The sequence below is a fragment of the Cydia fagiglandana genome, chromosome 21 (assembly GCF_963556715.1).
Source record: "Cydia fagiglandana chromosome 21, ilCydFagi1.1, whole genome shotgun sequence".
Taxonomy (NCBI): domain Eukaryota; kingdom Metazoa; phylum Arthropoda; class Insecta; order Lepidoptera; family Tortricidae; genus Cydia; species Cydia fagiglandana.
Genome location: NC_085952.1, coordinates 3887839 through 3901951, shown reverse-complemented (window position 1 = coordinate 3901951; position 14113 = coordinate 3887839). Strand labels below are relative to the sequence as shown.

At 42.2% G+C, this 14113-nt stretch overlaps 1 protein-coding gene across 1 annotated transcript in view; it reads right to left on the bottom strand.

The window, feature by feature from the left end:
* LOC134675356 (uncharacterized) overlaps positions 1 to 13808 on the bottom strand; it is a 29232-nt gene extending 15424 nt beyond the window's left edge. Inside the window, exons 1-7 of the mRNA XM_063533566.1 lie at positions 13610 to 13808; positions 12809 to 12894; positions 12360 to 12441; positions 11737 to 11818; positions 10777 to 10948; positions 9913 to 10138; positions 1218 to 1381 (exon numbers count right to left, since the gene is read on the bottom strand). Of these exons, the coding sequence (XP_063389636.1) occupies positions 1218 to 1381; positions 9913 to 10138; positions 10777 to 10948; positions 11737 to 11818; positions 12360 to 12441; positions 12809 to 12894; positions 13610 to 13741 (944 nt within the window). The 5' untranslated portion in view covers positions 13742 to 13808. The remainder of the gene's footprint in view (positions 1 to 1217; positions 1382 to 9912; positions 10139 to 10776; positions 10949 to 11736; positions 11819 to 12359; positions 12442 to 12808; positions 12895 to 13609) is intronic.
* Between the last annotated feature and the right edge of the window lie 305 nt (positions 13809 to 14113).

The window sequence follows — 14113 nt, the reverse complement described above, 5'->3', positions numbered from 1 at the left end:
TGATCTCCCACAAATAATAAAAGGATGCGACATTTTTATGTACGCAGATGACGTCACAGCGATCGTCACCGGCTCGTCCTTACCAGATCTGGAAACGAGGGTAACCGACACGCTTAAACAGCTTTGCAACTGGTTTAATACAAATGGCTTAGCCCTTAACAAGGACAAAACCTTCGTCATGAGACTTAATCTAAATGGCCACACATCCAGGCCCATGACCGCGTATGCCGGCGGCGATGCTGTCCGTCAAGTTGCGGACATCAAATTATTAGGTTTTACTATCGATAGTGGCCTGAGGTGGAACGTACACATCGACCATCTGTGCGCGAGGCTGGGCAGCGCGTGCTACGCTTTAAAGCGTCTCGCGAGTACTGCGACCAGGGACGTCGTCAGGAGCTGTTATTTCGCAACCGTGCACTCGCTCATTTCGTATGGCACCGAGCTATGGGGTGGAGCCGCTGACTGGCGTCGGGTGTTCTCATTACAAAGACGAGCTGTGCGCGCAATAGCATGTGTTTCTGATGACGTCTCTGCTCGTCAGTATTTCACAGAATACAGTATATTAACACTACCCTGTGTACTTATTCAACAAATAGCTATATTTACTCACACCAACTCAAACAAATTTACTGTGAAACAGGTAAATCCAAATCGCCATCTGCGCAGTAACAGGAACGCGGGCTGCCTGGTATCTGTGCCACATAAGTTAGCAAAAAGCGGACGATCAGCCTATGTGCTTGGCCCACGCATATACAACCACCTGCCTAAAAGTATCAGGGATGCACCTTCCATCCATAATTTTAAAATGAAACTAAAACATTGGTTACTAAAATCACCGTTTTATGATATTGATGAATATTTTTCATGCAAAATTGATGATGTACTTATTTAAATAAAATTAATTGTAATAAATAAACATGTATACTTACCACGACATAAGTATTAAGTAATAATTAATAAGTGTAATATACGTATAGGTATATCTACAATGACATTTCAAATTTTATGTAATCTTTGACGTGTAACCTAATGTTATTAATAAATTTTCATTTTCATTTTCATTTTCATTTTTCATAACCCATCTCTCCCAGCGAAATCTACTCACCCCCTTTTACGGTAGCTCAACTTTCGCTTTCCAAGATTTGACCCACACAAACTAACAGGGCAAGATAAATCAAAACTTGTAAAAATGTGTAAGTATAAAAACTTATACGAACCATTCCTCTTCCCCGTACCGTTGTTTTGGTTTCCCAGTGGCAACCACGCCGAGTTTCTTCAAATTCTCCTGCAGCACCTCAGAGTTGCCTTCCTCGTCATCATAATCGGACTCGTCCATAACATCTTCATCGACCACTCGCGAGTTCTTGATTTGTTCTTTTACCTTGGGACCAATATAAATATGATTTGGATTTTTTAAATTGAAAATTCCTTTTCCAGAATTTTAGGAGTTTTCTAACTTTTTGGTATCTCCGTAAGTTGCACGTGCACATCTGTATCTGCAGCCCAACAAGAAAGAATAGACACTGGGGGCTCCAATGAACGTAATCAACTAATCACCGCTCCAATGAGCATGTAACATGAATATTATATATGACTATCACTACACCTTATAAAACAAAGTCCCCTGCCGCGTCTGTCTGTTTGTGTGTTTGCATGTTCGCGATAAACTCAAACTACTGAACGGATTTTCATGCGGTTTTCACCTATCAATAGAGTGATTCTTGAGGAAGGTTCAGTTGTATTTATTAACGTGCTAAGCCGGGGCCGAGTATGTAATATGTGTTGTATTCACATGATGGTTGCTAATAGCTACATCATCACCAAACGTCGGACTATAGGGGGCAGTTTGAGGGCAAGGTAAGGTTTACAAAAAAATCTTAACTTACGAGTATTATAATGTAGGTACCTAGTATTTGTAACATAGTTAATTAAATTAGTTACCCGTTATCATTTATTCATCTTTAATGTGTAAATACTCTTTGAAGTGATGACTGATAGCCCACTGAAGTGGCCACTTAAAAAACAAATAAATAGCTGACATGCGTCATTATGACTGTTGTTCATACTTATATTTGTGATTGATTTGCGAACCTTACCTATCATTCTGACATGCCACGAAAATGCCCGCTGGGGTCCGACGTATGATCATCACCGTTTGCCCTATTCCCATCACTTGAGGTCGGCGCAGCATTTTTGTTCCTCCTTCGTCTTTCACCTCATCTGCCTCATCATTCACGCGCTTTCTTTTCCTATCATCTCACACACTCCACCATTTGCCTTGGTTTTCCTTTCCTCTTACATCCCTCCACATTCATTCCCACTTTTCGCTTCACATGACTTTCATCCCTCCGCAATACATGCCTGTACCACGCTAGGCGATTTAGTCTGAGTTTTTCGGTTATGGGTGCAACTTTCTGACCTCCTATTATAAGGTAATTCCCTATTCGATCTATTCACGTCACACATCCATCTCAACATTCTCATCTCCAAACAGATACAATAGCTAAATGGTTCCAAAATTATTAGTAGAAAATTACAAGTCTCAAAGATCCTCGCCAGTCAGAGAAGGCCTTTGGAGTGGTAGCTAGAACCGAGGGTAGTCAATACGATGCCTTTGAGCTCCATCATTCGACACAGATGAAGAATAGTTAAATTCTCCTCGAGCCAGTTGAGGGTAGAAGAAAACATTACACGATCAAATAATGTAGATAGGTTAAAGTCAGCTCGTTCAGTGACTGATCCAGGCGGTTTTGTAATTGGTCGGTTAAATGTTATAACTACCCGAAAATTTACAAATTGTTTGTATACTTTTATTTAAATACCTAAAGATACAGACACATCTTGATAGGGCAGTAGCAAAACGTAAAAAATGCCTATGACTTGAAGTTATATATGGCTGATATAAGTAAAGTAGGTTAAATATAAACATTCAATTTTCTATGTTTAAAAAGTCTCCAATGTTAGAAAATACTAATCACTATTATTAGTATACTCTGTAATAAAAAAACTTTTGTTTCTGCCAATTAGAGCCGAATTTTCAGCCCTGTGGGTCGCCAACAAGACTCAGACGGCGCGACCTTGGTCTGTGGGTCGTCGTGAAGGCCGTCTGAGTTTTCTAAGGTCCTACGGCGAATACCGTACTTTCCAAATTGCGGGCATGTTTCTCTGTCACTCTAAAATTAGGCCCGAATTAGAGTAAAAGAGAAAGTTGCCCGCAATTTGCGAACTTCGGGTGTGGGCCTTCTGGCTAGCTAGATGGTTGGCCGACGACAGTGTGTTCAGAACTCGCGGACGGACAACACGGATTGACAGCGCACAAAATGGCCCCTAGCCTATCGAAATTTCAAAAAGTTGGCGTGGCATTGGTACTTATAGTGCAATAGACATACGAAAAAAAAGGGTATCGAAGTATCGATGAAACGCTGGCTTATAAATCGGCGTTTAGGTACCGAGTCATTTAAACTTAATGAATTTGCTGGACTACGATGACATTCATAACTTTCTCAGAATGGAGTCTCCATTCTGAGTATGAGTATTTGATGAGCTATTAGAATGGTACGACCTCTGATAACGAAACCGAGACCTGCTGTGTCTGAAGAAGAGCTTATCGCTGCACTTTGATATTTAGCCACAGGAAGGGGTTACCTTACGGCTCCTCTACACGATGAGCCAACGCCGGGCACTCCAAGGGACGCAGCCATGCGGTAGGATGAGACAGCAATATCACTTGCTCCTTGTAACGCATAAACGCGTCCCTAGGAGTGGCAGGCGTTGGCCCATCGTGTAGAGGAGCCATTAGATACAGTGCAACAGTTTCACGTCTACTGCTGTCGGAAATTCCAGAAAATTGTCGGGCAATCGACAAGGTATTAAAAAAAAACAATTAGGGCAAGTTACAAATTATTTATTCTTCTTCTTCCTCCCGTTATCCCGGCATTCTGCCACGGCTCATGGGAGCCTGGGGTCCGCTTGACAACTAATCCCATGATTTGACGTAGGCACTAGTTTTTACGAAAGCGACTGCCATCTGACCTTCCAACCCAGAGGGTAAACTAGGCCTTATTGGGATTAGTTCGGTTTCCTCACGATGTTTTCGTTCACCGAAAAGCGACTGGTAAATATCAAATGATATACAAATTACAAACAAACTAATTATTACAAATTATTTATTAAGTATTATAATTGTGTTCTTAACCTATGACAATACTTTTCTTAGTTAGGTATCAGCCACCTATAATTATTTAAATACTTTCAATTGCCGGATCCGAGTATACGATATCGTCGTGAATTAAATATACATCACAGTCATACATGTCAGTAGTGGTAGAAATTCATGAGTGATCTTGGGGTTCAGGCACATGTAGGGTAGGTTTTGTGTAAGGATGTGAAACTTGGCTTTGATCGGAAGAATATTGTATATGTGACAGATGAAGGTGACGCGGGATAACGCAGCGTACTACGTAGGCGAACAACATGCGAACGCGAAACGATGCGATGCGACCCGGGGTGAATAAATCCTTTGATACCTATAGAAGTATTCTACGTGGGAGATCTCGTTGCGAACGCGAACGCCTTGGGTCGGCCGCGCCGCGTCACGTTCGCGAGGTGTTCGCTAACGTAAGACGCAGCGTTAGGGTTTTGCATTCCGCTTGAAGTCGGCGGCGACTGGACGCGAAGTGTGTAGGTAGCTGATAAGCGGTTAGGTACAAATGATTGATTATTATAAATGTAGGTATTTTTAACATGATTATGCAAATTCATTTTTAAATATCAAACACCCATAATCTTTTATATGCATCCATTGACGCATCCGAATATACGATATCGTCGTGGATATTTACATCATAGTCATCCATGTCAGTAGAGGTAGAAATTGTTGAATATTCTTGGGGTTCAACCACATGTACGGTAGGTTGTGTGTAAGGATGTGAAACTTGGCTATGAACGGAAGAATATGTGACAGGTGAACGTGATGCGGGGTTAGGGTTTTGCTTTTGGGATGGAGGAGTTTGCGTTTGAATCAGAGTCGGAGGTAACGTAATGTGTTGAGGTGAATGTTGAATGTGTGATTGGCTGTCGGAAATTGTTGTGTGATCTTGGGATGGCACATGTAGTTGTGTGTAAGGATGTAAAACTTGGCTATGTATGGGGGAATATGTGATAGGTGAAAGTGTCGCGGGATTAGGGTCTTGTATATCTGTTGTCGGCGGCCACAGGACGTGAAGTATGTGGCCTTCTGTGTTTTTAAAGAGATCATAATATGAAGGGGTTGGCGTTCGAGTCGGAGTCAGAAGTGACGCAATATGAGGAGGTGAAAAGGTGATGAGCGACGCAGTTGTAACCTTGTTTTGGGGGGGATGAAAGGATAGAGGAAGTATTTGCGTTAGAGCCGTAGTCGGAGGTGACGCAATGTGTTGAGGTAGTAAATAGGTAATAGGCGACTTAGTTGCTACTTTGTTTTGGGGGGGACGAAAGGATAGGGGAGTCTCGATGTGATGAAATAAATAGGTGATAGGCGTGTGTTGAAAGGATGGCGAGGGAGGCGGAGGTTGAGTCTGGATATGAGTACGTGAATATATTATAGGTGGAGAAGCTCGTTGAGTAGTTTGTGAAGCATACACAAGTATACGATGGTGCTTCTGTGCCTGAGGTAATTGATTTAAGGGATCATTGAATGACGAGTGAGGTGACTGGATAACTTTGGCCGGGTAAGGAGTTTTTATGACATAGGGCGAGGAATGGTAAGGAGCATGGCTGGGAGCATGACGAGGATTGGCTTCTATTTTTGAATCAGAGGTTAATTTATTTCTTCTAGCGAGAAAAAGCATATCAGATATAAGTTTTTCAGCTACCTCTCGCTGATCAGATGGGATTCGTTGTATTGTTTCGCCTACGTACGTTATAAATGCGTTCATTTCCTTTTTATTTTCTATTGATAAGGCCACCGCTGTAGTTAGTATATTCTGTTGTTGTGTCAATCTTATATCACGATACTTCTGTTTATCGTTTTTTGTACTAGTTATGATTTGATATCCTTCCTTCACCGTGACCGCTGTAGTTAGCAATTCCTGCTGTTGTGTCGATCTTACATTACGATATTTCTGTTCATTCTTTTCTGTACTAGTGTCGTTTTGACTTTCTTCCTGAAACAAATAAAAAAAGTAAGATTAAATAACTGCCAACGGAGAAATTTGAACACTAGATTGATAAACCTTCCGTCTGAACAACTGTTCCCTACCTTACACTGTAATAATACATCTTAAATTTTACAGCTGCCTTCTACGCAAGAGAAATTGAAAGCGGCTGCACAGTTATTTGAAAATAAGTGGCTATTCCATAATTTTGTTGCCGTCCAGGGAAACCTACTCAAATAACCAGTATGGATATGATAGTCGTTCTTGTCTACGTGATAGCGTGATAAAACGGTGCTCGTCACTTAATCCCGCGGTGTTAAATGTGACGGTTATTTTATCACGTGGATAAAGCCATCCATAATAATTGCTGGAAATGGATCTGTATTATAAATCTTATCTGCTGTAGTTAGTTCTAATTACGAATTTATGTATGCACTTTTCTATACAATTAGTATGGCGACGTGGGTACTTAACTTGGGGCAACGATCGTACCCAACAAAATCAAACGGACGCATTATAAAAAATACATCATTTTATGACAAACTCGTGAAGAGGGCAATGAATTTGCCAGATTCGTATTTGCTACCCGCAATATACGATTTGCTAAATATACGATGGTGCGTCTGGGGCTGAGGTAAAGGATTGAAGGAGACATTGAATGACGTGATTGACGAATGTGGTGACTGAGAAACTTCGGTCGAGAAAGGAGATTAAGTATATGAAATAATAGGGAGAGGATTTGTATTGAGGAACATGGCTGTGTTTAAAAATGTCGGAATCCATTAGACTTATCTGATTGGCTAAGGGTTCTTTTAAAAGTTGTACCATTTCACATTTTGGAAGAATTTTGTTATTTCTACGCAGAATCACGAGGTCTTTCCATCTTTATTCTTAATCTCTCGCCATCCTTTCATCGCTCACAAAACATAGTAACAACTACATCGCCTATCAGATACACATTTCGCGCCCAGTTGCCGCCGACCTCAACCCTAATGCACAACCCTTATACCGCTTCACTTTCATCTGTCACATTCTCCCATTCATAGCCAAGGTTACACATTCTTATGGCTCCTCTACACGATGGGCCAGCGCCGGCCACTCCAAGGGACGCAGCCATGCGGTAGAATGAGATCGCAATATCACTTACTCCCTCTAACGCATAAATGCGGCGCTGGCCCATCGTGTAGAGGAGCCATTACATACAACCTACCCTACATGTGCCTGAACCCCAAGATCACTCATTAATTTCTGCTCGATATACTCGGAACCGGCACTTGAAGTATTTAAAAAATTATCTGTGGTAGATAATTTAAAAAATTTACATAGTCATGTTAAAAATACATTTACAATAATAAATAATTTGTAACTTACCCTAATTGTTTTTCTTAATACCTTGTAGATTGCCCGACAAGTTTCTGGGATTTCCGACCGCAGTAGACGTGGAACTGTTGCACTGTATCTAAGGTAACCCCTTCCTGTAGCCAAATATCTAAGGGCCACTTGCATCATTCACTAACCCAGGAGGTAACCGGTTAAACCTGGGGTTACCATGGTTATCAGTACAATTTGACACTGGATTACCGGTTTAACCGGTTAATCCCGGGTTAGTGGGATGGTGCAAGTGTAGCGATAAGCCCATCTTCAGACACAGCAGGTCTCGTATATATATCTGGTTTCGTTATCAGAGATCGCACCGTTTCTTATAACTCATCAATTACTTTCCTCTTCATTTTGAGAAAGTTATGAATGTCATCGTAGTCCAGCAAATTCATTAAGTTTAAAAGACTCGGGAAATGGCTATTTATAAGCCAGCGTTTCATCGATACCCTTTTATTTTCTTCTTGTCTATATAATAAGTATCAATTGCACTTATAAGTACCAATGCCGCGCCAACTTTTTGAAATTTTGATAGGCTAGGGGCCATTTTGCGCGGTATCGTCTTGGGTCGTCCTATTCGTTTTTGTCAAGTTCTTAAATTAGTCCTATTCCGCTTTCGTCACTCATTCTACATTGAGAGCCACCGACGATTGTGACGAATGTAGAATGAGTAACGAAAGCAGAATAGGACTAATTTAAGAACTTGACGCAAAACGAATGGGACGACCCAAGACGATACCTTTTGCGCGCTTGCAATCCGTGTTGTCCGTCCGCGAGTTCTGAACACACTGTGGTCGGCCAACCGTCTCGCCAGAAGGCCCACACTCCGAAATTCGCAAATTGCGGGCAACTTTCTCATTTACTCGAATTCAGGCGTAGGTAATTAGAGTGTTAGAGAAAGATGCCCGCAATTTGCGAACTTCGGTATTCGCCGTAGGCCCTTAGAATACTCAGACGGCCTTCACGGCGACCCACAGACCAAGGTCGCGCCGTCTGAGACTTGTCGGCGACCGTCTAGCAGACCTACAACCTGCCAAAAAAGAGTAGAAATTAAAAAGTGGCAACACTGTAGTGTCGTGTCTTTCAAATAAATTTATATAAGAGAACGGGAAGACACTAAAGAGTTGCCACTTTTTAATTTCTACTCTTTTTTGCCAGGCTGTAGACACGCCCTGCATTTAATTTATTTAATTTGGCTTTTTTTCACCACAATAATGATTTGTATGACACTTAGGTACTTAAGAAGAAATCTCATTTTAAAATTAAAACATAGAATACTTAAATACAACACAGCAATAATATAATAATACCTATGGAAAATTGGTCAGACTAAGCGTAGCGTTACAGAGGGTAAAGGAACACATAGCGGCTGTTAAAAATAGCCAAGTACCTACAGAAATCCGCAATGGTTGAGCACTTCTGTACGATACACATACGAATATGTAGGTAATTCGCAACTCGTGTAGATTTTAAGCACTCCTTTCCTATTTTTCGCACTTGTAGGTATCATAAATAACTATTTAATTTAATCACACTTGCTCTGCTTATAAATAATGGTATTTTACTTAGCAAAAAAACGGAATTAGTTTTTCATGCTTTTACGCATAATCAGTGGGGAGACACTCCTGACTTCGGTCGAACTCGGCTCCGTTCGGCTCGGCATTGCTCCGAGCAATTATTAGGGTTGGCACCACTTGACTTCCTTGTGCGTGCACGACCACAGATAAGATAATCACTTAAATTTTGACAACCCTAAATAGCCGAAAGGGATAGTGCTATATATCAGAAAGGGATAGCATGATTAGACCCTGAATCGCTGTCAAATTTCGGGTTTGTAGGAAGTGTCCTTTCTGTACGGTAGTACTGTTATTTCTTCAGTGGCATAATAAAGAAGATGGCGGATCCTAATATATTATCTGTAATTTGACTGCATTTAAAACTTATTTCGCTTAAACCTTTTTTAATTATTGAAAAGTTCAGAAACACTAGTAAAATGTGCTTCAAAACACACATAACACCTAAATCTTTATGTTATTATGATATTTTTAATCATAAATATCATAATGCTGTAGCCGCCCAGACATCTAAACTTGCCAATGCAAATGCAATTTTCATTTGTCACAATAAATATTCAAATTAGAATGGAACTGGGAACCTTTTTAAAGGCCTCTGGGCGGCTAACGCAGCGTACTACGTAGGCGAACAACACGCGAACATGAAACGAAGCGGCGCGGGGTGAATCAATCCTTTGATACTATAGAAGTGTCGTACGTGAGCGATATCGTTGCGAACGCGAACGCCTTGGGCTCGCCGCGCGGCGCGGCGTCGCGTTCGCGAGTTGTTCGCTTACGTAAGAGGTTATAATGATTAGGTACTAAAGTAAATACACAATGGTACTAACCGGAGCACACAGCAGAGGGAAGTTAGACCTCCCTTTCCTCCTCGTATGATCCGGGCACGGCCCGACTTCCCCCGGAATAATCGTCTTCTCCCCAAGCATGTTGGTATGGGAGAAGTCGCAGACTAGTAACAGGCGAGGGTAGTCTTCGCCGTGGCGGACGGCGCCGCAGCCGACAGCGCGGAGCGACCATACTGCCAGTTGGCTGAAGTGGCCCCAGGCTAGGCCTCTGGAGAAAAATAGGGGGTTTATATAGTTCGTAGGTTTCAAATAGAGCCCGACGGCTAATCTTATTGTCTATTGTTAAGTAAAACCGCCGTGTCACGTGCCACAACCACCTGCATAAAAAGTACAGTACTTCGGTTACTGAGTACCGGCGAGTCGAACGCTATAGAATCAGTCTAAAATGTGTCATCGAGATGCGTAACAAAGGCGCGCTATCGGAGAGCGCACCTACACTGGTTTTTTGTGCGTTGGACTAGCCCGCGCTCAGGTGCCAAATAGAATACTTAAGACCCTTTTTCGCAGGTAAGTAGCACGTGCGTTCTATCTGTCGAGCATCGTGAGCCAATAGTATCAATTACTAAGCTGGGTACACTTTAGTCTAGAGACAGTAGAGACTCTAAAGAGTATTCAGTTCTGCCTTCAAAAATGACCTGATGAAATGAAATGAATTTCCCTACTTAACCGTTGTTATTGACTTTTCGCTAATCCTGAAAGGGTTCACCAGCCGCCGCTCGCCCCACCAGGCGTCGAATACGCGTCGCATGGCGTGCTGAGTGCTCAGTTCGTAGTTGTCGCTCAGATGTCACCACCGCACTTCATTCATAGCTGTCGATTCGAGTATCTAAAGGTGTTTCCACTTACTTTTCGCTAATCCTGAAAGGGTTCACCAGCTGGTGCGGTTCTACCCGCCTCCGCTCGCCCCACCAGGCGTCGAACACGCGCCGAATGGCGCGCTGAGCGCTCAGTTCGTAGTTGTCGCTCAGATGTCGCCACCGCACTTCGCCTACGGATTGGCCGGCGTAGGGGAACCGAACTAGAAACAGAATATATTCTTGACAAGCGAAAATAATACCTATTTCTCCGGCAGAAGCTTACAAAGAAACGGTTACGAGTTACAAAAACGTGTCAGCATTTGAAAAATACGTCGATGTATGGGTTATTCGCGGACGGTCTAGAACGCAAAATGACTAGTGTAACATTTTGCCTATAAGTATCGCTCTTAGTCTACATCGCGAACGCTCCAGAACGCAAAATGACTATATCATTTTCCGTCGTTTTATCATTACGTTAGCGATGTCGACGGAGCCTCGCTGCCGCGGGCTATTTGAAGATAACTAACGAACCTAACCTACCTGTGTGATATAAAATGTGGTCATTTTGCGTTCTAGATCGTTCGCGATGTAGGTAGACTAAAAGCGATATAGGCAAAATATTACACTAGTCATTTTGCGTTCTAGTCTAGACTGTCCGCGAGTACTATACCGATATAACTGTAGAGGGCGCGCTACGCGTACACTCACACCCTTAATTTAGCCCTATATAAGCTCGTACGTTATGTTATTCAAGACATTATAGATCGATACCCCCAAGCAAGTTGTTTCATTCAACGTCCCACTTCACATGGCGACCCTGCCAGCCTGCTGTGAGGTGGGACGTCGAATGAAACAACTTGCTTGGAGTATCGATCTATAATGTCTTGAATAACATAACGTACGAGCTTATATAGGGCTAAATTAAGAGTGTGAGTGTAAAACTGTGAGTGTACGCGTAGCGCACCCACTACATATTCTTAGTAGTAAAGTATTTATTTTGTGTACGTACCTGTAGCTCTGCAGTCGTCATGGACAAAGTAGCATTGGTCAGCCAATCTCTGAGCAAGTCTCGCCAACTCTACATCCCATTCCTAAAATAAATAGGTAATAACTTAATAAACTGCTAAAGTAGAATATTGTGTTTATATATGACATCCGCAAAGTGTTCGGGCCTTGCAGGCCTATAAATACAATACCTATGGTCCATATAGGCCTTATTTAAGCCTTATGTATGTTGTTAACCGTGACCCTAACTTCCTCCTTTTAAGGGTTCCGTACCCAAAGAGTAAAAACGGGAGCCTATTACTAAATAAGACTCCCCTGTCTGTCTATCCGTCAGTCTGTCTGTCACCAGGCTGAATCTCACGAACCGTGATAGCTAGGCAGTTGAAATTTTCACAGATGATGTATTTCTGTTGCAGCTATAACAACAAATACAAATGCCTCCCACACAATAAATGTGATTTTTTTAGCCGTTTTTTTACTTTTTTTGCGTAATGGTACGAAACCCTTCGTGCGCGAGTCCGACTCGCACTTGGCGGGTTTTTTATCTTATTCAGTTTTCAGCTTAATAAAACCATTAAAGGCCGAACTACACGGAATACGAAAGGCCGTAATAGGGTAAATACTCACAACAAGCATCATAACCTGCGGAGTGGGTATGTGTTTGCCTCCTCTCACTCTCTCATGGCCAGCCGCTATCCTCTGCCGCCTTCTGAAAAATATATTCGCCTATTTTGAGTAACACTGTGGCGAATCGCCGTATCTGAAATTCCGAAACTTCCACTTGGAAACCTTTCGGAAAATTCTGATATACCTACCTACTTGTAGAAACGTAATTTTCCATTTCCAAAATGAAAGTTGTTGTTAAATAGCACCACCCAACAATGTCTCTGCTTTGTCTGCAGGGACTGGTAGAGAATGCCTCAAGATGGCATTAAGTCCGCCTTTAAGGTTTTCTTTTGTGCAATAAAGGTTAAATAAGATAAAAGTTGCCTTTGTATCCTGTGATTTTTTTCTGAAATATTCCGCAACTTGTAGAGCAAGCATGTAGGCAAACTAATATAGGTAACGTAACTTACTTGTTAATGAAGTTAGTGATGACATTCCGAAGTTCAGCGGTGAAACGAATCCTCGAGTAGTTTTGACAGTTAGGCCCCGAACCCGCCTGTAATAATAGCGTAAACTGCTGAAACGTAATTCAAGACCAAAAAAAGTAAGACAATGTTGCCACTGCAATAATTTCATTGTAAATTCCTTTTGATAAATAATCACGCGAAGATAATTTATTCATTAGTCATTTTACTCCTACTATTTAAAAAAGTACTTGTATTTATTTATTTGTACATAAATACAAGACGCGCTAGTAAAAAATTGGCAACATTTCTTACTTTTTTTGGTCTTGAATTACGTTTTGCAGTATAGTTAATTTATCTAATACTATCATTTTTCCACTATCTGAAGGTTGTTTGGAAGAGCTCTTTAAGCGAACCGCCGGGGCCATAAGTGCATTCACATCATGAACTATTTCCATCATAAAATGTATGACACATCTGATGGCTCCTCTACACGATGGGCCAACGCCGGCCACTCCAAGGGACGCAGCCATGCGGTAGAATGAGATAGCAATATCACTTGCTCCCTCTAACGCGAAAATGCGTCCCTTGGATTGGTCGGTGTTGACCCATCGTGTAGAGGAGCCATGAAACTGACACAGGTGTGTGTAGCGCCCCCCCCCCCCCCACAGTATTGCTGTTCGTCTTCTGAAGCCAGAGTCAGGCCAACCAACAATATTAGTAGACACATTTCTGTATATCTGCTGTTATCTTAGGCCAACCAACAATATTAGTAGATACATTTCTGTATATCTGCTGTTATCTTACCACTGGAAACTGGCAGGCCACATGCTGCCCCTTTCCTAGACACAGGTGTGTGTAGCGCCCCCCCCCCCCACAGTATTGCTGTTCGTCTTCTGAAGCCAGAGTCAGGCCAACCAACAATATTAGTAGACACATTTCTGTATATCTGCTGTTATCTTACCACTGAAAACTGGCAGGCCACATGCTGCCCCTTTCCTAGACACAGGTGTGTGTAGCGCCCCCCCCCCCCCCCACAGTATTGCTGTTCGTCTTCAGAAGCCAGAGTCAGGCCAACCAACAATATTAGTAGACACATTTCTGTATATCTGCTGTTATCTTAGGCCAACCAACAATATTAGTAGATACGTTTCTGTATATCTGATGTTATCTTACTTACCACTGGAAACTGGCAGGCCACATGCTGCCCCTTTCCTAGACACAGGTGTGTGTAGCGCCCCCCACAGTATTGCTGCTCATCTTTTGTAGCCAGAGTCAGGCCAACCAACAATATTAGTAGACACATTTCTG